The sequence below is a fragment of the Tetranychus urticae genome, chromosome 3 (assembly GCF_039701765.1).
Source record: "Tetranychus urticae isolate SD_2017Ah chromosome 3, NJAU_TeUrti_SD_1.0, whole genome shotgun sequence".
Lineage (NCBI taxonomy): Eukaryota > Metazoa > Arthropoda > Arachnida > Trombidiformes > Tetranychidae > Tetranychus > Tetranychus urticae.
The window spans coordinates 9,140,338-9,159,192 of NC_142960.1; the positions used below are offsets into that span (position 1 = coordinate 9,140,338).

At 31.9% G+C, this 18,855-nt stretch overlaps 8 protein-coding genes and 2 long non-coding RNA genes across 11 annotated transcripts; 5 read left to right on the forward strand and 5 right to left on the reverse strand.

Annotated features, from left to right (window-relative positions):
• Positions 1–440: 440 nt before the first annotated feature.
• LOC107369273 (gamma-tubulin complex component 2) lies at positions 441–3,581 on the reverse strand. 2 transcript variants are annotated; one of them, XM_089268995.1, is made up of 6 exons: positions 3,521–3,581; positions 2,857–3,447; positions 2,419–2,769; positions 1,091–2,353; positions 763–1,001; positions 441–687 (listed from the first exon to the last, which is right to left on the reverse strand). In XM_089268995.1, the coding sequence occupies exons 2-6, from the start codon at positions 3,439–3,441 to the stop codon at positions 627–629; spliced, it is 2,499 nt and encodes an 832-aa protein (XP_089125121.1). In that variant the 5' UTR covers positions 3,442–3,447; positions 3,521–3,581; the 3' UTR covers positions 441–626. The 2 variants fall into 2 exon arrangements, with proteins under 2 accessions (XP_089125121.1, XP_015792715.2); XM_015937229.3 differs by having other exon boundaries at positions 2,857–3,581.
• A 738-nt stretch (positions 3,582–4,319) lies between these two features.
• On the forward strand, positions 4,320–5,231 carry LOC149093314 (uncharacterized). Its single transcript, XR_016199723.1, has 2 exons — positions 4,320–4,625; positions 4,695–5,231. It is a non-coding gene; the product is annotated as an uncharacterized LOC149093314 (long non-coding RNA).
• Positions 4,467–5,317, reverse strand: LOC112539598 (uncharacterized). Its single transcript, XR_003083498.2, has 2 exons — positions 5,002–5,317; positions 4,467–4,914 (listed from the first exon to the last, which is right to left on the reverse strand). It is a non-coding gene; the product is annotated as an uncharacterized LOC112539598 (long non-coding RNA).
• An 80-nt stretch (positions 5,318–5,397) lies between these two features.
• LOC107369364 (uncharacterized) lies at positions 5,398–6,274 on the forward strand. Its single transcript, XM_015937331.3, has 3 exons — positions 5,398–5,835; positions 5,894–5,957; positions 6,051–6,274. The coding sequence occupies exons 1-3, from the start codon at positions 5,537–5,539 to the stop codon at positions 6,105–6,107; spliced, it is 420 nt and encodes a 139-aa protein (XP_015792817.1). The 5' UTR covers positions 5,398–5,536; the 3' UTR covers positions 6,108–6,274.
• Bug22 (cilia- and flagella-associated protein 20) lies at positions 5,999–7,086 on the reverse strand. The gene is made up of 2 exons (XM_015937321.3): positions 6,978–7,086; positions 5,999–6,905 (listed from the first exon to the last, which is right to left on the reverse strand). Exon 2 carries the CDS (start codon positions 6,859–6,861, stop codon positions 6,286–6,288), a length of 576 nt encoding a protein of 191 aa, XP_015792807.1. The 5' UTR covers positions 6,862–6,905; positions 6,978–7,086; the 3' UTR covers positions 5,999–6,285.
• Positions 7,087–7,261: 175 nt separating this feature from the next.
• ND-15 (NADH dehydrogenase (ubiquinone) 15 kDa subunit) lies at positions 7,262–8,029 on the forward strand. Its single transcript, XM_015937337.3, has 2 exons — positions 7,262–7,384; positions 7,474–8,029. The coding sequence occupies exon 2, from the start codon at positions 7,527–7,529 to the stop codon at positions 7,872–7,874; it is 348 nt and encodes a 115-aa protein (XP_015792823.1). The 5' UTR covers positions 7,262–7,384; positions 7,474–7,526; the 3' UTR covers positions 7,875–8,029.
• A 251-nt stretch (positions 8,030–8,280) lies between these two features.
• Positions 8,281–9,116, forward strand: LOC107369359 (coenzyme Q-binding protein COQ10 homolog B, mitochondrial). The gene has a single exon (XM_015937326.3). It carries the CDS (start codon positions 8,340–8,342, stop codon positions 8,871–8,873), a length of 534 nt encoding a protein of 177 aa, XP_015792812.1. The 5' UTR covers positions 8,281–8,339; the 3' UTR covers positions 8,874–9,116.
• A 137-nt stretch (positions 9,117–9,253) lies between these two features.
• On the reverse strand, positions 9,254–10,112 carry RpS13 (ribosomal protein S13). The gene is made up of 3 exons (XM_015937330.3): positions 10,005–10,112; positions 9,768–9,816; positions 9,254–9,687 (listed from the first exon to the last, which is right to left on the reverse strand). The coding sequence occupies exons 1-3, from the start codon at positions 10,025–10,027 to the stop codon at positions 9,304–9,306; spliced, it is 456 nt and encodes a 151-aa protein (XP_015792816.1). The 5' UTR covers positions 10,028–10,112; the 3' UTR covers positions 9,254–9,303.
• Positions 10,113–10,493: 381 nt separating this feature from the next.
• Positions 10,494–13,312, reverse strand: LOC107369322 (uncharacterized). Its single transcript, XM_015937286.3, has 2 exons — positions 13,124–13,312; positions 10,494–11,935 (listed from the first exon to the last, which is right to left on the reverse strand). The coding sequence occupies exons 1-2, from the start codon at positions 13,173–13,175 to the stop codon at positions 10,914–10,916; spliced, it is 1,074 nt and encodes a 357-aa protein (XP_015792772.2). The 5' UTR covers positions 13,176–13,312; the 3' UTR covers positions 10,494–10,913.
• On the forward strand, positions 12,707–16,077 carry LOC107369319 (uncharacterized). The gene is made up of 3 exons (XM_015937283.3): positions 12,707–13,014; positions 13,307–13,645; positions 14,956–16,077. The coding sequence occupies exons 1-3, from the start codon at positions 12,942–12,944 to the stop codon at positions 15,633–15,635; spliced, it is 1,092 nt and encodes a 363-aa protein (XP_015792769.1). The 5' UTR covers positions 12,707–12,941; the 3' UTR covers positions 15,636–16,077.
• The last annotated feature ends 2,778 nt before the right edge of the window (positions 16,078–18,855 follow it).

The following is an 18,855-nucleotide window of genomic DNA, read 5'->3' on the forward strand; positions in this document are numbered from 1 at the left end:
TTCCTTTCGTCATTTTTAACAGCAAAACGGGCAAATCTTGATCATTTTTCTTCTCCTTCTTTCTTTCCAAAGCTACTCTCCTTCAGCATATGTATTAAGGTTGTTGATCTTTTTTCTGATTACCGTTCAATTCTGATTTCAATGAAAATTTTGGAGATTTTCATGTTCAATTTTGAAGTTCTTTGAAAATATCTAGTATCAGATAGCTGATATTGTTGATTTAAACGAATGGCGATTCACGACTTCGGGTTACTAAATAATTTTAGCATTTCGTGCAAATACAATGTTTATCAAAGACAAGGTGTTATAAGCCTTAAGTATAGCGAATTGATTAATGGAGATTTTCTATCATGTCAGTGCATCATCTCAGTTTCATATCTTCAATAATTCAATTATCTGGTCTGTAATATTTTCAAACAGAAGGGATAAACTCTAATGGATTATATATGCCAAAATATATTTGATGGTTCTTTCAATAAAAGGATCACGTTTGATTGAATAAGTAAAATGAGCAACCTCGCGACATTTTGTCAATAATAAGTGACGAAAATTATCAATAGAAGAAACTTAAATATATTACAGTAAGTAGAACTGTAGTTTACAATTAAGTTAACTACAAAATTTTTTCACTGATCTGGACAAGAATATCCATTATTCATCTTTCCGTAGTATTCGTTGAAGTCAAGCCTGTAAACAAAGAATTCAAAATTGAAATTAGTGAACAGATAGAGCATAAAACACGTATTTTTGACGATTACTTGCCTTGAAAGAATATGAAGCATTTTTCCGGTGTAATGATCATTTTGTTGACTAATTATTTCATTTAAAAGCTGTTGTAGATTGTCATTAAATTCTGTGTGCAGTTGATTTATCCTTTGCTCGAAACTTGGTAAGACTTCACTTTGTTCATCTTCTTCTTTAATAGGCTTGAATTCATATGCTTTTCTGATTTGCTCACTTGCACCTTGAAGCTCAAATTGAGCTGAAAGCTGATGATTTGTCTGAAAAAGAAATACATTGATTTTGTTAATAATAATTATATTAGTGATAATATTTAATTAATAATCTGCTGATTCTCATTAGTACTTACATGCATAAAAGAAGCAAAATCCATACAAAGGTTAAGTAATTTAACCATTAATTGAAGGGCAACTTTTTGTGTTAACATACAATCTTGAAGACATCCTTCCATGAAAATTGTGTGTTCATTAATCATATCGTCTACACTGGTTACTTTAGAGTTGACTTTTTGCAAAAATGTATGGAAGTTTGGTTCGATTACTTCAACCATCATATAATATTCTAAATTTTGAACATAATTTAACATCTTTTGGCGTAAACCAAATGCTTCAGCATAGGATTTCATCGTTTTAAGAGCGAATCTTTTCGAGATCTTATTTTCTTTCCAGGTTATACCAAGTTGTCTTTCAACCCATTTACAGTAAAATAAATGTCTAAACAGCATTTGATAGCAAGCAATATTACGCTGGTTTAAAATTAAAGATAATGGCCATTCTACTTTGTATTTGAAAGCTAATGCTTCATAACCTTTTAAACTTTCAGGGAACTCCATTTGTTTGTCACTGTTATCGAGGAAAGAGGCTGATCCGTGGCTTAAAATTTGAGAGAGTTGGAACAACACTGAATCATTGAGAAGCTCGATTCCGAGAAAATCTGCATGAGGATCTGTGCTCATAACACTGGTTCGAACTGCCAATTCAAGTAGAGATTCAAGTCTTGTGGGTACAATATCGTCGATATCTTTTTTGAGTTCATCAGCAGCCATGTCCATGAAAAGAACCAAAAAGTCACCCTTATCCATGAAGAAATAGTGCTTAACCGAGTTGAGATGAGCAATTAAGTTTGATTCATTTATTAGCATATGAAGCAACTTTTTACTAGCATAATTATAAGCAGTATCAATACGTTCAGCATAAACTCTATCCTCAATAGTATATTGAAGAGGTTCACATTCGGGAGATTCTCCAATTACTTTGCCACATTCTCTGATAACGGTTAAATATTTTCCTGTTTTCATTATTTTATCAGCAAAACGAGATAAAAATATAGGCATGCGATTGGATACCACTTCGTATCTACTTTCCCAATAGGAGTCATCATTAGATTCTGAACAAAGATCTTCTCCTAATTCTGTTTCTGTATCTTCAATGAAAAATTCTTTATATTCATCACAGATGACACCTTCTGAGATCCATCTTTCAAGTATATTAAAATAGGGTTCGCAAGCAGTCGATGTCATTTTCATACAGAATTGAGAAGCACGAATATTTCCAGTATGGCTCACAGTTTTTTCATGTAATATGCTTAAAACAGCTCCACCAATACATTTACCCTATGTTGAGTAAAAAAAGACAATTAATAAAATTAAATTTTCTTAGCTTTAACTATATTTATTACCTGTCTAATTTTGTAGCTAACTTGCTTGAGAATTTCAAGATCAGAGTGGACATCTCGTAGGAAGAACCACATTTTTTGAAGAGTCATATCTCCTTGTCGGTGTTGATGTTCCAATTGAGTGATGAGAAGGAAATAGTCGTGAATTATTCCTCTCATAAATGCAATGAGAGCTTGGTTAACGAGACCAAAGTCATGATGCTCGATAAAAAATATGACACCAGAGTATAAAGGGCATATAATGATGATTCTTTCAACCAGCGTCTTCAGTAATTTATCGGTGCCATCATCAACTACCAGGCGGAACTTCTTTTCTGAAATAACAGTTCGACGAATATATCTTCCTTCAATACCCTGCATTAAATTTAAACGGAAAAACAAATATATGAGAATAAGTCAGCTGTCAGTATTGAATTCAACAAAAAATATATCGAAACTTACAACAAGAACATAAAGGAGATCATCAATAAGGGCACTTTCTTGATCGGTAATAGACATACTTGATAATGGAGGAACAATTGCATCGGAAGGCCAATCAAAAGGAGAAAAGTCATATGTGAGACATGAAAAATCTACCTTTCGATCTGATTTAGTGGAACTAGCATCCCTTTTGGATGGACGATTGACAGATTCAACTGAGGACGATGTAGCTCTTTTTTCATTGGGCGTCTCACTTTTCTGTCCAACAGAAGCTGATCTTGTCTTTTCTTTAAAAATTTTTTGTAATTTGATAAAATTCCTCACATCTTCAGACTCGGATATTCGTGCCAACAGCTGTACCAATGGATCAACTTCCATAATATTGGCTGCTTTGAGCTCTTCATATTTCTCTTTAAATTCACCCTTACTGAGATTGTTCAATTTTTTGACAAATTTAGTTGACGCAGATGATTTACGATTACCTTGTAACGTTTTACTTTCAAGTAATCTTTCAGCAATAGCTGTCTCCATGTCTCCTCGATCGGTACGTACATCAAGAAGCTGCATTAATTTCCAGACATGATGATGAATATTGTATTCAGCCATGATGTACTGAAATAAAGATGAAAGTTAGAGTTATGAGTTGTTAACCACACAAATTAATAAAAAAAGAAAATTAATTTACAATTAAATTTTAGAGAAACAAAAATGTAAACAGAGAAAAGTAAAATACAATAAATCATCTGGAGCCATTTCTGTTCACAAAGTCAAATTTTCCCTCCACTAAAATAAGGGACCGTTGACTCGTTACAAACACAGTGAATATGAATTTAATGATGAAACAATTGGAACTTATTTAATTAATTAATAATTGACTGTAACTTCTTCCAATTTTTTCTTGATTAATTAGCAATTAATATCTGATCGATAATCTTTAAACTAAAATTTCTTCCATCTATTAGAGGTTAACGAACAAAAGTAACTCTTTTGCTATTGACCTGACCCTTGATGAATGGTATGTTATTGAATTATAATTGTTGACAATAATTTCAATTTGCTCTTATGGATGTATTTCAATGATTATTAAGTTTGAGTTGATCATTAATGGCAATTAATTGGGCCTAAATAGGAAAAGGAAAGATTATTAATATCTTGATTAGCATATCAAATCAATTCCGGGTTAAGCTTTAATTCAATTAAACTATTATATGTTTTAACTGAAAGGGTGCTAGACAGATTTTATGGTCATTAACTACATTCAATTTATTTCAATTCATTATATTGTTCAGATAAAACTCAGCTTGAAGTGAATGTAAAAGTAAATTTAAAACATTATGCCGTACAAAATTTAGTCCATCTCAAGGGTTGACCAACGAACCGGTAAGGATGAAATAAACATTGATCGGATAACAATTGATCACAATTAATAAGAATCAATGCTTATCTATGGTTCAATAATGTTCATAATCTAATTAACTTCATGTTAATTTGTTTCCTTCTTACTCACTTAGAGCACAAACCAACTGATTTTCATCGGAGTATAAATTGTTGAACAAATTATTTTATGTGAACATTTTGTGATCTTCAACGCATTGTAAAGTGTGTTCAGTTAAAGTAATTTCACCACCAAATGAGATAATCAAGTTATTTATTATCGTTTGAAATATGAAGTTAGATATGCTCATCAATTCAATTGTCACCTTGTTGATCACATTGGTGATCCATGAATTCCTGGAAGGCTCTAAAATCAAGGAGAAAATTGTTATTCTTCATCCATGTATCCCATTCTGGTAAGTTAAACATTAATCTATTTCAGAGCTCCGATCAATCATTTAATCAATTATTTTCGTACATTTCAGGGGTGGTTATGGTGGATTTGGTAAATTTGCTGGGGCTGGAGTCGGATATGGAGGTGGTCTTGGTGGTCTTGGAGGCCTTGGAGGTTTTGGTCGATAAAATGTATGCTATTAATCGCCACTCATAAACATATTAGTTATACCAACTGTGTACCATAGCTGGACTATTTCATTCTAACACGACGGATATTTGATTTCATCTTTGTGCAAAAATAAATCTAAACTGAGGGTGAGAAAACTAAATGATTATTTCATTAAATGTAGTGTGTTACACACTATAACCATTGTCCATCGTAAAATAATCTCTTACCTTGGTTCATGTTGTATATCCTTGGTGAATGTAATCCATTTTTTGCATCCATTTCCCATTATTTAACACAAGCACATAATTTTATGTAATCACTGTTTTCAGTCAATCATCTTATTTATTGCGAATAAATTTTATCTAGAAAAATAACTTTTGAAACTAAGCCATCATTTTAAACAAATCCATGCGTCTAAAGATATTCCAATAAATGTTGAGTTTATTATTGGATCAAATATGTACCTAAATGAAAATTATTATAAAAACCAACACACAATACATATTCAATAAACAGATAAGTTTCTAGTTAGGAGATGAACAATTTCTATTAGCAAAAACCTATCACCAGATGTCGCTTTTATGCAATTAAATTGTGTCGAAAAATTCGATTTAGAATTAGTTTCCAAACCAAAAAGTAAATAGCTTTTATCTTTGTTAGCTTTTTCATTTGATTAATCAATTCAACAATCTAATTGACTCATTAGTTTTTTAATATCTTTTCTTTCTTTTCTTTGATTCGGTGAAACAAACAAAGTTTATAATGAATTGTGAAGAAGCAATTGCTGCTTTTAAAAGTGAAGTTGAAAATCTGAGAAAAAATTTGCAACTGAAAAATCAGTACAATGAAGGACTACGAAAGCAAATTATAGAGGTTCGGAAAAATATACGCTCTATCACTGGAAATGTATCCAGTATGGGTGAGATCAAGAAAAATCCAGCCGATTTGGTCCATCAAAATATTGTTCAGGTGGTCAAGAAATATGATGAAGAGATTTCTCCTAAAGTTGGTCAATTGCGAGAGATGAAAACTAAACGCGTCAATCAATTCATCACTAAATTGTAAGTAACTCTCAATTCGTTTGAAAACCATTTCTAAATCTTTTTCAAACTGCAACAGGAATATGACTGTGGAGACATTCAACCAAATGGTCGCTTATACAATTACTTTTGATAAATTCATGGTAAGTTATTGATTTGATTTAGTTAAGGCGTAGTAAATAGATTAGATTAATATTGAGATTTTATTTTCTATTTGTTTTTTCAATTTCTAACAGGAGAAAAGGAAAAATGAAAACTCTAATAATGAAATGGTTACAAAGAAATCAATGTGAACAGAAAATATACAAAATGAATACAATACATAGAATAAATCAAAGAGTGGAATTTAAACAAACCGGTAACAGGCAGCGAGAGCCAATGATGAGGATTCAGGTGGTGGCAAATGTTAATTTCATCAACTTTGTATACATGAAACATTAAAATGATTTCTTCATGTAAATATGCCCTTTCTCAATTTTTAGCTGATATCGGAAGGTAGAGCTTAAACTCGGGGGGAAGTTCATCTTCCGAATACAGTCTGTCAGAGAAATAAATCCTTCTGAGTCTACAATTAGCATTAATTGTAACTCGAACGGTTTCAACATAGTTTGTTCCATAGGCTCTTTTAGTAAAATCAGTCAGGTTAAAGCCTATTTGATTCCAACCCTCATCTAAACGCAACGGCATTGTACATATAAAGTCACGAACTCGGGTTACGGTTTGAAAGTTGGATGCACGAAATCGACGTTTAACTTGTTTGTCATCCATAATTTCCACTTCAAATGAGAAAAACTTCTTCATATTTTTCACAATTATAACAAGGTAAGGAAGCTTGATACCAAGCGACTGTCTAGGAATATTTGGACAGGTGATGAATGCGGTTGATATGTTGCTTCCAGTAACTTCAATGACACTCGATTGGATATCATTGTCCATAATACGCTTGATGGTTCCATTTTTTACTTTTTTGTCCCAAATTTGAAGAGGATTAGATCCAATGGAATATAAAATTGAGAGAAAGCCACTTTGAAACGTATTTTTAAACATTATTTGAAGCAATGTTGAAATGAGTTATGATGAAAGTTGATTATCTATGAATCAAAAGGAGTATAATGATTGTCAGATTAATAAGACAGTAAAGTAAAGAAAATTAAATATCTTACCTTGGAACTCAATGTTTGTTTTGATGTATTATCAGTTATCGCTATGGAAACAGTTTAATCCGGTAAATGTGAACAGTATCTTGTAAAGTATCGACTAAAGATTCAATATATTGTTCATATATTTTACATTTTTTTCAATTAAATTTGACCGGTAACGATGATTCATAATGGGGAATCATAATAGAAATTAAATGTCAAGTTTGAAGTAAAGTTTAACGCTAGATTCTGTCATATCAGTGATATCGATAATAGATTTAAGTTAGGATATCGATATTCAAATTTCAAAACAAGTCCTGGTTAAATCCAAGCTTCTTAATCACTCAAATTATTGGTTTATTGTTTTGTTAAATGTTTTGATTATTTTATTCAAATATCAAGTGATTTTATCATCTTAAACTTCATTCAAAGTAAGTGACAATCTTTGTTCAGCCTCTATTTCTATTAGAAATGTTATTCAGTTGAATCTGACTCTGGAACGTTTTCTATTTGTCCTTAGTCTTGCATTTGGTTCCAATTTTAAGGAAATCAAATCTTTAATTCCATCTCATAATGCGTTATAATATTACATCTCCTATACTTGTCGATTGGATTGGAAAGCCTGAAACTGTACAATACCGTAATGTTGGTTCCAGGTATGGGCGAGCTGAGACCTGCAATGAGTTCTACTTGAATTACAATGAATGTATAGAAGCATATGGTCGTACTCGTGGTTTTGTTCCTTGCGAACCTTTTCGAATGGATTTTCTTGAATGCAAGAATGGTACAAAAGCATCTTTGAGAGATAAGAGAATTAAAGCCGAAAGGATTCGTCAAGTGCTTGATGGCGAGCGAAGTTACAAAGATTATTTTGGACGTCGACCTGAAAGAGATTCATTTATCTATGAACCTTTCTTCTAATTGTTACAGAGCCAGTCATTAATGAATTAATAAATGTTGTCTGAACCAACTATTACGATTTAAAAGCGTAATCTAAACACACTTGTAGAAAAATTATTTCAATGAGGTAATATTCAACGATTCAATAAAATAAATAATTATGTTAGACTAAACAACTTACTTTTCTTCAAGTTCAACTACTAACTTGATTACTCCAAAGGATACTTGCTAGACTGCCCTTTCTTGTGTAAATAAATTTCCATAAGCTTCAAAGGTCCAGCTTCAGGCCATTAAGGTCAATAGCTAAATAAAATAACCAAAGCTGAAAAATTAAATTTTTATCAAATTTTTATCTCTTTAGATTAGAATACATTCCCTGGAAGCAAATGTTTTAAGGTGACACTTGCCTGTTAATCTGTTGTTATTTGGTCATGTTAACTTGTGTAGAGTTATTTTAATAGTTTATGTTATTAAATCAGTCCATCAATGATACTTATCAACAGATATGGAATAAAAATTGGTTCTGCTTTTACACATTGCCAACGGTACTGCAGTTCAGCCAGGAAAACTTATCGGGAAAAACGGTTATTAGGTTACTCCAAAGAACAACTTTATAATATAGTCTCTCGTGTGGACGATTATCATTTATTTTTACCAGCATGTACTAAATCAGTGGTCACTCATCGTGAACCCAATCTAATCAAAGCTGATCTAGTCATCGGATTTCCACCCATGATTGTTGAAAAATATACTTCTCATGTTGATCTGGACCGTCCAAATCTGGTTAGAGCGCGATGTTTTGATGGACGCTTGTTTAAACATTTGATTACGGAATGGAAATTTAGCGATGGAAAACCTGGTAACCCACGATCATGTACTCTTGACTTTTTCATCGACTTTGAATTTAGGAATCATTTCTACTCTCGAGTTGCTCATTCAATATTCGATCAATTAGTTCACCAGACTGTTAATTGTTTTCTTAAAAGAGCAAAAGATTTATATGGAAAACCTAGTATTTAAAGTGATTTACCAATATTCTTCAGAGACTTTTATTTATGTTATAAATTATTGTGCAGAAACCTTCCTTATGAATAAGATTCATGACATTGTTTTTCAAAACGCATAATCTGCCAATTTTCTGGTCTTTCTGTTATACTTAACAAATCTTAATATAAAAATTGTTGAATTTTAAACTGTTGAATTGTAAACCAAAATGTACTCCAACGAAATTACTATTGATAAATAATTTATTTTTATGCCGAATTTTCTATTGAATTTTACTCAAGTAACCGTTAGCAAGTAGGTAAATACTAAAAGAGATATTGAAAATAAAAATACTGATCCTGAAAAAAATACTTGTGATGAAAACGCGAATTCAATTGAACACAGACAAAATAAGATTTATAAACGGAAATCATAATTTATTCATTTCCTTGAAGTAACATTTAATTTAAGCGACCAATGCAGATGCTGTAGATGATTCGTATCGCCAGGTTGGTGGCAATACTCTCTTAGTCTTGTAATAACGAGCTAATCTGTGAATTCTACTTTCAACCAAAATAAGTCGGAATTTACCATCCTTATCCTTTCGGTTTCGTTCTAAATGTTTTCTGATAGCAACGGCTTTCTTAATCAAGTGGTATAAATCTTCAGGCAATTGAGGTGCCAATCCTTTGGCTTTCAAGATTCTCAAAATCTTATTACCAGTAACCCATTTGACTTGAGCAACACCGTCCCAATCTCTGAGCATAACACCGATTTGTGATGGTAAACAACCTTTCTTTGCGAGTTTACAGATGGAATCAATGACCTTCTCTGGAGTCAATTTAAACCACTGAAATGAAGAAACAAAAAAATGATGAGAATCACGAATGGAGTGAAATTGAATAAAACAGTATAAGAGGAAATACATACCGAAGGAACACTTCGCCGGTAAGGTAAAGCTGATTGGGAGATACCCTTTCTGCAAATAGAAAGAAATGAAACATATTAGAAGAGTTTGATACTAGAACAACATCTTAGTTAATCAAAAATAAGGACCGGTCAAAGAGGCAAAAAGGATAGTCATGCTGAATCAAAAAGCTTCAATTCTGAATTTCAATTTTACAACTAAGAATTGGATATTTAAATTAGATTAAAACACAAACTTACCCTGGTGCGTGCATACGACCCATGGTTGATTATTTAATTGATTAATTAACTAATTGCCAATTAAAAAACAAGAAAATGAATAAACACGAGAAGATTTTCTCTAGACACAGTTTCCAATACAAAACTCAGATCTCAGTTTTTGTATCTTCCGTTTCCTAAAGGTAGCCAAGGAGACACTCAAGCTCCATCCAAAAGAAGGCGCAGTTTTTAAATCTTAAAATTTGATCTTCCTTTACTCTTGGCTGGCTGGTCTTGGCAAACATTAGGAGCTGAATATTTTTACTCTTACAACTCTAGGACTGTAACTTTAATCAGCTTAATCTTTTAATTAGTTCTCTGATTTAATCCGAATCTTTAATCTCAATCTATTTTAATACACTCATTAATAACTTTACAATTCAAGCTTCATTTTTCTAGTCAATAATTATTTTAAAATCAAAATATTTCGCGTAAGGAAGCATAAATAATTGATGAACTTAGCTTAATTGTGAATAATTAACTATTTTATTGAAATATTAGGTTTAAGACAAAGTTTTAAATAATGATAATAATTGTTTAATTTTTATTAACTTCAACTACATTTGCGCTTTTAAGTTCATCGGTCAAATCAATGCGAAACATTGAATCAATTTAAATCGATAATGATTAAAAATAATTTGAAATTATCACCTGATCTAGTGATCATTTTTTAGTTAAACTCTTTTCCCAACATAAAACAGTAAGAAACGACCAGAAAGTTATAATCAGATTTTCACAATCTTATTTGAATGTTTCATCTGGATAGTATCAAATTGTTTAAAAAATAAATTATTAGCTCGATTCACTTCAGCAATTGATATTCAAATAACTAATAGTAATTTCATAGAGATCGCGACTCATTACATTAATAAATATACTATGGATCTTGAATCACTGCCAAATGAAACGACTTGAAGGTGAAAATGCATCTAAACCATTACCAAAAAGATGTCCTAGTTTCCAACGACCCTGCGGTCCAAGAAATTCTTTAGATAAAGCTAGCCTCAAATCGGGATAACGACGATTAGGTTCTTGATTTTTCTTTGAATAGGCATTTGGTTTTCTATCTTCACGTTTAGCAGCTAAACTGTACCTTCGATAAATGGGCATATATTTCTTTTCAATTAACTCTCTTAAACTATTATTATACTCAGTTCTGTCTCGATGATTTACTTTTCCTGGTCGTTCACTATATCCATATCGTCTATCATTATAAGGTAAGTGAGGTGGATGATTGTAACTGGTGGGTTGGTTAACAGCAGATGCAGCTGCTTTCAGTGGGATGTAACCTCCATTCCATGGATCATCGGAAGACCCATATTTCTTGTAACCCGTTGATCCTTGTTTGTCTGAATAACCCTTGGAATCTTCATTCCGATAACCTTTTTTATCATATCCATTGGCTGCTCTCCACTTTTCATGGTCACTATTTTTATGTTGTTGCCATCCAGCTGAACCTTTTTCTTTCTCTGCAGCTTCTTTCATTCGCTCCGACTCTTTATGTTTCAAATCTGAGGCTGATAAAGACCCTGATTCCTTCTCGTAGTGAACACCTTTATCCCAATTCCACTCTTTCACATAACCACTTCCTCGATCCCATTGGTGTTTAACAACCTTATCTTTCTCTGCCTCAATAGATCCTTCACTATGTTTAACAGATCCATCCGATTCTTTGTTTTTTGAAGACGCTATGTGAGATTGATGTCCTTTAGAGCCGGACGAAAGACGTCCAGATGAAGAGTCAGCAGCTTTATAACCTGAACCAGCATATCCTTGCGATAATTGATTACCATAAGCATCACGAGCTCCACTGGAACGAGACACATCTTCCGAGTCTATGTAATCATCCAGGAATGAATCAGTAGCTAACAATGGTTGAGCACTTGAGGTGGTGAATGAAGGTGGACTGTACACTATAAGACAGAAGACGATATGAAAAAGCAAATCAACAATTAGATTGAATTTCATCAGTATCATTTTTGGTTAAACTCAGCACTGGTTGAAACAGAAATTTAATGTTGAACAGTTAAGCTTTACTTCTCTGTAGAGAAACCAATTCACTAATAACCACTAATTCACATGTCAACATTGGAAATTAAAGGTGAAAAATGAGAGATTTAAATAAGGAATCGACTGTTTTTGTAGATTAAAAATTTTCAAGTTAGTTTCTTAATTCTTGACTGACAATAAAACTCTGAAACAATCTGTTTATTAACAGCAAGTAGAGTAAATAACGAACACAAAAAGATTGCATCAAAAGATAGCTAACACAATCCGAACCAATTGAGCAAAAAGAGTTGATACTAATCAACAATTTGACAGTTGAATGTTAATCTTAATACAGTTTCATACAATTACGAAAAGACTCGATTTCACTCGAGAGTTTATTTTACCTTGGATTATTTTATCAACTGAAGAAGTCAAGGTTTGTAAAGTTCAGGGTTATTCAGCTCTTGAATTGATCTTTAAATTATTGTCAAATACTGATACAATATCATGTTTACTTGTTACTGATTTAATTATGGTAAACAGAGAATGATTGATAAATGAACAGTTAAACTGATAGCTCAGTATCGTCTTTTGTTGATCCATAAATATAATAAAAGAGAGTCAAATGATTGAGACTGTTCATCTTATTAGGAGATGAATACTGAATCTAAAAGGATTGTAATATTGTTCAGTTTAAAAAATGAGAAGAGGGATGGATGTCGATTGAAGAAAGGGAAATAAATGATTAAAAGTGTTATCAATATGACCTTATCCTGTCATCGCTAGACCTCTTCAATCAATGAATTATATTTCAATAAAAGATAACTCAAGACTTTTGATTTTAGACTGGAATGAACAAATGATCAATGTAACCAGAAAGTTAGTATCTCAACATAACTATTTGTGTTTCCATATCCACATTTGCCCATAATGTTGCTCTATTGTGGTCTTTTCATTTTGGTTTTCTTACCTGTCTGGACTGAATCTTCCCTATTGGATAAAAGTGAGTAAAAGTGTAAAACTCTGTGCATTCGGGTTTGGATTAACCACTGATAAGGTCAACAATTTATAGAAAGTCAGAAGTCAATATTTATACGAAAATAAATACTAACTTGAGATCTGAGCCAGGATTACAAAGTGATATGGTAATCCTATTTTGGTCATTTAATGATCCAAAGAGTCAGCTATGTTATGAAATCACCACTCTATCCAAAATTGAATCCCGATGAACTTATTTGTGTATTTGGACATTTTAGTTTAATCCATAATATCAACCATTTTTTCACCAATTTTAGGACTGGCATCAGCTCGGGATACCACAAGATGTGATAAAGATGAAGTGGCTTGCCTCGACCAACGCCGTTGTATACCCAAAGCTAGAGTCTGTGATAATCAACAAGATTGTATTGACAATTCTGACGAAATGGAATGTGAAAATTCTTGTCGAGGTGACGCTTTTCGGTGCAACAACGGCAAATGTATTCCTCGTAAATGGATCTGTGATTCCTTTGATGATTGTGGAGATTCATCTGATGAGATTTATCATTGTTTGGGAATAGAGAGACTTCCATGTTCTCAGGATGCGTATCGTTGTGAGGAAGGACCTTGCATTTCATTGGGCCAAGTATGTGATGGTAAGGAAATATTACACAATTTAATGGAAAAGATTGACTAGAATCATTTAATCATTATTTTTAACTAACAAATAATTCATAAAAACAAACAAAACAATTAGACGTCCATTCGCAACTACTTTTACTTTCTATAAACTCCAAGAGATGGCGGTACCATATGTTGATAAACCTTTATTTTTACAATAATCAATCTTATTACTTTTGACAATTTGTTTAATCTAATAATATTTTAAGCCTGTGATCAAGAATTTTTCTCATTTTTCAAAACTTTAAATTACAGTTGAAACTTAATATTACGAGAAGTGTTTACAGATTTATTGCTCGACAGTGGTAACCGTTATAAAAGTAAAACCGGTAAACCAATATTGAAGTGAAGCTTTATTACTTGATATCAATATTGATATGCGTTTTCTTTGTTTCACTCTCACCGGAAAACTTTATATGTTGTTTTGGTGCTACTTATTAAAAATGTTTCCTCCAAGTGAACAGGAAGTGAGGTACTTAAGTAATTAACATGAACAAGGTCAGATAAACCATGATGATAGTTCCAACAAATGTTGATTTGATAACATTATGGTTGCCTTATGTAACATTGTCATGTAGATGATGATTTAAATACATGTGTACCATAAAAAGGAAAAGATTTAGAGGCAAAAATCAAGTCAGATTGTGTTGGAATAACAATAAAGGTCCAAAAATTAACTTGAAAACAGTCTAACTCATACTAACATTAGACATTATCTCAGCAATAATCTCCAAAGTTCCGACTTGTGTTCTTTAAATACTGTTATGTTATTGTTGAGGTAGCTTTTCTCACAATTGCCATAAATGTCGATAAATAATCACGACTATCAAAAATAGCATATACCAATCAAATCTTTTCATACCATTGTTGTTAAAAAAAGAACTAAAATATCTATTTTTAAAATGTTATGAATGTCCTTCGGTTGGTTTCACAGAGTTGCACGTATTTTCAAAATCAATCTTCCATTCAATTGATAAACACTCTTCCAGTTGGCAATAAGATCTACCAATGGTCAAAAATTGTTAATAATTTGATTTCCAAAACACTTGAAATATCACCTAATGCATGAATTTTATCCGATTTCATTGACAAACCAAGGTTAAGTGGATTGGCGATGGTGAATGAAACACAATTTCAAAATTACCACGCTTTTCAGTCTAACAAGGCTGGTAGCAAACCTATGAACAAAAACATACGTATTGTGGACTTCACATTTTAAACTTGCTTTTATTATAACACCCTTTTCAAATTAATCATTTTTTAATCTCTCTTCTTTTATGTTTAGGTAAAGTCAATTGTCCTCGAGGGGATGATGAAAATCGATGTCAAGACCACATCAGAGATCCAGCCAAAGAGGCAAATGCAACTCCGCGGGAAAATACCATTGGTGAATCAAAGCGACAATCAGATTGGTTTTTCAAACCAGAAAACACCAAGACAAGAGGATATTCACCAGTCAACCATTTACCTTCACCATCAGCAGTATCATCGTCTTCATCAATATCATCTTTACCCTCACATTTAAGCAACTCCTTTGAACCATATGGATCTTTAGAGCCTAAAGCAAGTCCTAAGAAACTGGATTATCCTCAAAATCTCATGTCAGACAGAGGTGTTGCATTGACACACGAACCTCTTCATTTGGTCGATCCGGCAGCTGAAACACACCCAAATAGTAACGACCATTCAACTGTTAATAAAGATACCGACCAACTAATGTGCGCCGACTATGAATTCAAATGTGCAGACAATTTGCGTTGTATTCCTAGGAAATCTAGGTGTGATCAAAGGTATGACTGTGTTGATCAATCAGATGAGAAACATTGTTCAATCGATCCTTGCGTATTTGGCCTTTTCCGCTGTCATTCGGGTAAATGTGCCATCTCTTCGTGGAGGTGCAATGCAACAGACTGGACCGGTCGAAGGGTTACCGTTTTATCCAAAGATTTTGAAGCATTTCTATGAAAAAAACCAAAAAAGCAAAGTATTAGTTCAAGAGCTTCCAATCAATTTAGCCATTAAGGCTTACAAGTAAAAGGTTAACCAAGATCAGTACTCTTTTATACCTACATCAAAAATAAGATAGCATATTAATCTGGGTAATCATTGGCCATCACTCAATACTACAATAGCTAATCCTTATTAATACACTCACAAGCTAAACAAAAAGCAGCTGAATAAATAAGGTACATTTAACATGCAAATTGTACGTCAACCGCTTTACTTTTACCTTGAATCCATTTTCATCAAAAACTGTTTTCGTTGATAATTTTAAAATTTAGTTAGACCATCAAATAATCAAATTGTATCTAATTGTGAAGGTGAAATCCTAATGTCAATAGCAGAAGCAAAGCAAAGGTTAAAACACTTGCACATCAAATTTGATTAAACATCTAATTTATAATAATACAGCAAAGTTAACTTGTCATTGTGATTAACGCAATTTTCTAGTTAATTAGTCGATTCACTTTGGTTTTCAGATTCTCACCAATTAAAAAATTAAAATGCGTAAACTATGCAAAAATTAAGCTCACGAAATGTTAACCATCTAAATACACATTAAGTTAACCATCTTCAGCCACTCCAATGTTGAGTTGAACCAAAAATTAACAGTTTGCATGTTAATAAATAATTTGTGATTAAAAAGATGATTAATTAAGGTTGACTGATTGTTTCCACAGTTAATGTAAAAAAGTAAAAGTCAACTCGTCAGTGTAATCAAATGAGATTATGAATTTAACGTTAATTTCTTGGTTAAGGTCAACCTTGATTGGTACATTTTAATCCATAATAGCTGCCATTATTTATAACTTTCATGTTATTTTCATTATTTGTTGTGAAAAAAAGGCTCACAAATGATTATTTACTCGGCAAACACAAAACCTGTGTTCAAGTTGATCATTATTAACAATTTAACTTTCCCTTTTTTTACCTTCCCATTGATGATTTAAAACAATTCAACTCAATTCACCAATTACCTTGGCAATTGTCATCACGATAATCACCAGTAAAAACAGCAGCAATCTCAGAAAGGTTTACACAGTTTCACCGGTTCGGAAACCATCATTAGGCTTGATTGTGTTGGCAAATGCAAAATTGTCCAACATTTCACGTAATTTTTTTACCTCATTGCTTAATTAACTAGCTGTTATTAAAATTCAACAATTGGAAATCAAATCTTAATTCACTGACACGAAATTGTTTCAACCCAAAGATCAAGTCAGGCCTTAATACAGTTCAATATAACAGTTAACCTGAGATGCGCTTATCCAGTTAAATATAACCATTGATTGTGATTGCTATTTTAGTTGAGTCAATCATTAACTGGTTAAATATTTAACTTTAGTAAAATGATTGACTACATGACTTGGTTACCTCAACTTGAATAGTTATTCATATGAAAGGTAAGTTATAAAAGGCAACGTTTTTGTTTAAGTGCTTCATTGTTATTTTCAATTGTCTGAATAATTTTATCATTATAATGTAGGCTTCTTGGTGATTAAAAATATTAATTTTTCTCAACTATTTTTCAAGTCTTACAATTTGATCAATAAAGTCAAGGTGAAGTGCTAATCAATGTTGAAAATAACAATTGGTTGATTGAAACACACTTGTATTGCCATTTTTAAAGGAAACTTGATTAGAATCAAATTTCTATAACTTGATACAAAATTGATAAAAGTATCCAGAAGAAAATCAATTATAAAATATTATATATCAAGTTAATTGAGTTTACATTCATTGAAATGGTCATCTTTTAAAGGTTGTGTGTCTACGCCTTAACATATTTATTACCTTTCTTTTAACTCTAATTAGTAGTTAATTATTGTTGAATCGCCTAAACTAACCTTGAATTAATAAAGGTAAAAGTAAAAATTAACTGTTAAGTGAATGAATGTTTAAACAGTTCCTTCAAATTATTACGGGTCATTAAGCTTACCTTGACCTAACCTAAGGTTCTGTTAGGTTGAGCCAAGGACTGAGATGAGACCAATTTTACTGTTAAGATGTAAACATTTAATTTCATTTGATATAATAATTGTAGCAACGATTGATTAAACAATATCAAATGCTTTTGACAAATCAAAAGTGCGTTTTTCCTGTTTATGACTTATATTATGTGACATGTGTATTACTCATTGAGTGACAAACACAATGATATAGTTAAGATGCGTGAAACTCCTTTTCTTGTATTAACACAATCAAATTAATGACTCATCTTAATATAATAACAGTATTGTTACTCCAGAAATCAATTGAGATGTGTAATTAATCTACTATTTGACTTATACCAGTTACATGGTTGGCTTATTAACATTTTTCAATTGATGAATGGAGGTAAACCTCTTTTCAAACTCAACTTTCTGTTATTTGTTTCACTTTCATTGAGCAAGTTATTTTAATTGTGATGATAATTCAGCCTGAGGATGATCAAAAACACAGCACAATAACAAGTAAACCAGAAAACATGAGTTTGAGTAACACTTCAGTTAATTAAGTTTACAGTTAGCATAGCAATAACGGTAAAAGTGAAAACATGTAATCTTAGACTCATGTTTAGATTGATTATCAACGACATTGGACAATTCCAGTTCTTAGCCGATTGATAAATTTAATAGCCTAATGTTGCTAAAAAAGGTTATTAATCTTATGAATAATCGGAAGATTAATAAACCAGGCAACAAGACTAGAGTTACCTAAAAATTATTTGTTAACATGGTGATATCAACAATGAGCTTCAAGTCAATTAATACATGTATGATGTAAAATCCTGGCTGGGTTCAAAATCATGTTTTCCTGGTGTTATCTTTGTTGGGTCATTGATTTTGGCTGAGGTTTGATTATAAATTATCACATTAAGTGAATTTAGTTTTGAATGATTCCACCATATTACGCCTTCGCCGACTTGTATCATTTTCATTTGCTTTCTGGTTTATCAGTTGATTTCATTTCCAATTTGAATTGTAAATTTTGATGAAAAACAATAAAAATATGAATGTTGATTTGGTCATCATTTAAATGGCTAGAAAAAAAAGAAGAATATAAAAGGAAAAGTTTCGATTAATAAAGCAAATTAACTTTCATTCAAAGCTTGTTTTGACAACCTTGAGGCCATTTAATTATCGTTATAATATTCGAGTGAACCTCAATCAATTGAACTTTACCTTTCGTTAAGTTAACAGTT

Excerpts from the sequence above, each read along its gene's own strand:
- LOC107369273 (XM_089268995.1), bottom strand. The coding sequence starts at position 3,441 with ATGGCTGAATACAATATTCATCATCATGTCTGGAAATTAATGCAGCTT. Across the intron at positions 2,354-2,418 it reads TTAGCTACAAAATTAGACAG|GGTAAATGTATTGGTGGAGC; the intron begins GTAATAAATATA and ends TACTCAACATAG. Across the intron at positions 1,002-1,090 it reads ATTTTGCTTCTTTTATGCAT|ACAAATCATCAGCTTTCAGC; the intron begins GTAAGTACTAAT and ends TTTCTTTTTCAG.
- LOC107369364 (XM_015937331.3), top strand. The coding sequence starts at position 5,537 with ATGAATTGTGAAGAAGCAATTGCTGCTTTTAAAAGTGAAGTTGAAAAT. Across the intron at positions 5,836-5,893 it reads AATCAATTCATCACTAAATT|GAATATGACTGTGGAGACAT; the intron begins GTAAGTAACTCT and ends AAACTGCAACAG. Across the intron at positions 5,958-6,050 it reads TTACTTTTGATAAATTCATG|GAGAAAAGGAAAAATGAAAA; the intron begins GTAAGTTATTGA and ends AATTTCTAACAG.
- Bug22 (XM_015937321.3), bottom strand. The coding sequence starts at position 6,861 with ATGTTTAAAAATACGTTTCAAAGTGGCTTTCTCTCAATTTTATATTCC.
- ND-15 (XM_015937337.3), top strand. The coding sequence starts at position 7,527 with ATGCGTTATAATATTACATCTCCTATACTTGTCGATTGGATTGGAAAG.
- LOC107369359 (XM_015937326.3), top strand. The coding sequence starts at position 8,340 with ATGATACTTATCAACAGATATGGAATAAAAATTGGTTCTGCTTTTACA.
- RpS13 (XM_015937330.3), bottom strand. The coding sequence starts at position 10,027 with ATGGGTCGTATGCACGCACCAGG. Across the intron at positions 9,817-10,004 it reads GGTCGTATGCACGCACCAGG|AAAGGGTATCTCCCAATCAG; the intron begins GTAAGTTTGTGT and ends TTCTATTTGCAG. Across the intron at positions 9,688-9,767 it reads ACCGGCGAAGTGTTCCTTCG|TGGTTTAAATTGACTCCAGA; the intron begins GTATGTATTTCC and ends TCTTCATTTCAG.
- LOC107369319 (XM_015937283.3), top strand. The coding sequence starts at position 12,942 with ATGTTGCTCTATTGTGGTCTTTTCATTTTGGTTTTCTTACCTGTCTGG. Across the intron at positions 13,015-13,306 it reads ATCTTCCCTATTGGATAAAA|GACTGGCATCAGCTCGGGAT; the intron begins GTGAGTAAAAGT and ends CACCAATTTTAG. Across the intron at positions 13,646-14,955 it reads ATTGGGCCAAGTATGTGATG|GTAAAGTCAATTGTCCTCGA; the intron begins GTAAGGAAATAT and ends TTTTATGTTTAG.
- LOC107369322 (XM_015937286.3), bottom strand. The coding sequence starts at position 13,175 with ATGACCAAAATAGGATTACCATATCACTTTGTAATCCTGGCTCAGATC. Across the intron at positions 11,936-13,123 it reads AATCCTGGCTCAGATCTCAA|TGTACAGTCCACCTTCATTC; the intron begins GTTAGTATTTAT and ends TCTGTCTTATAG.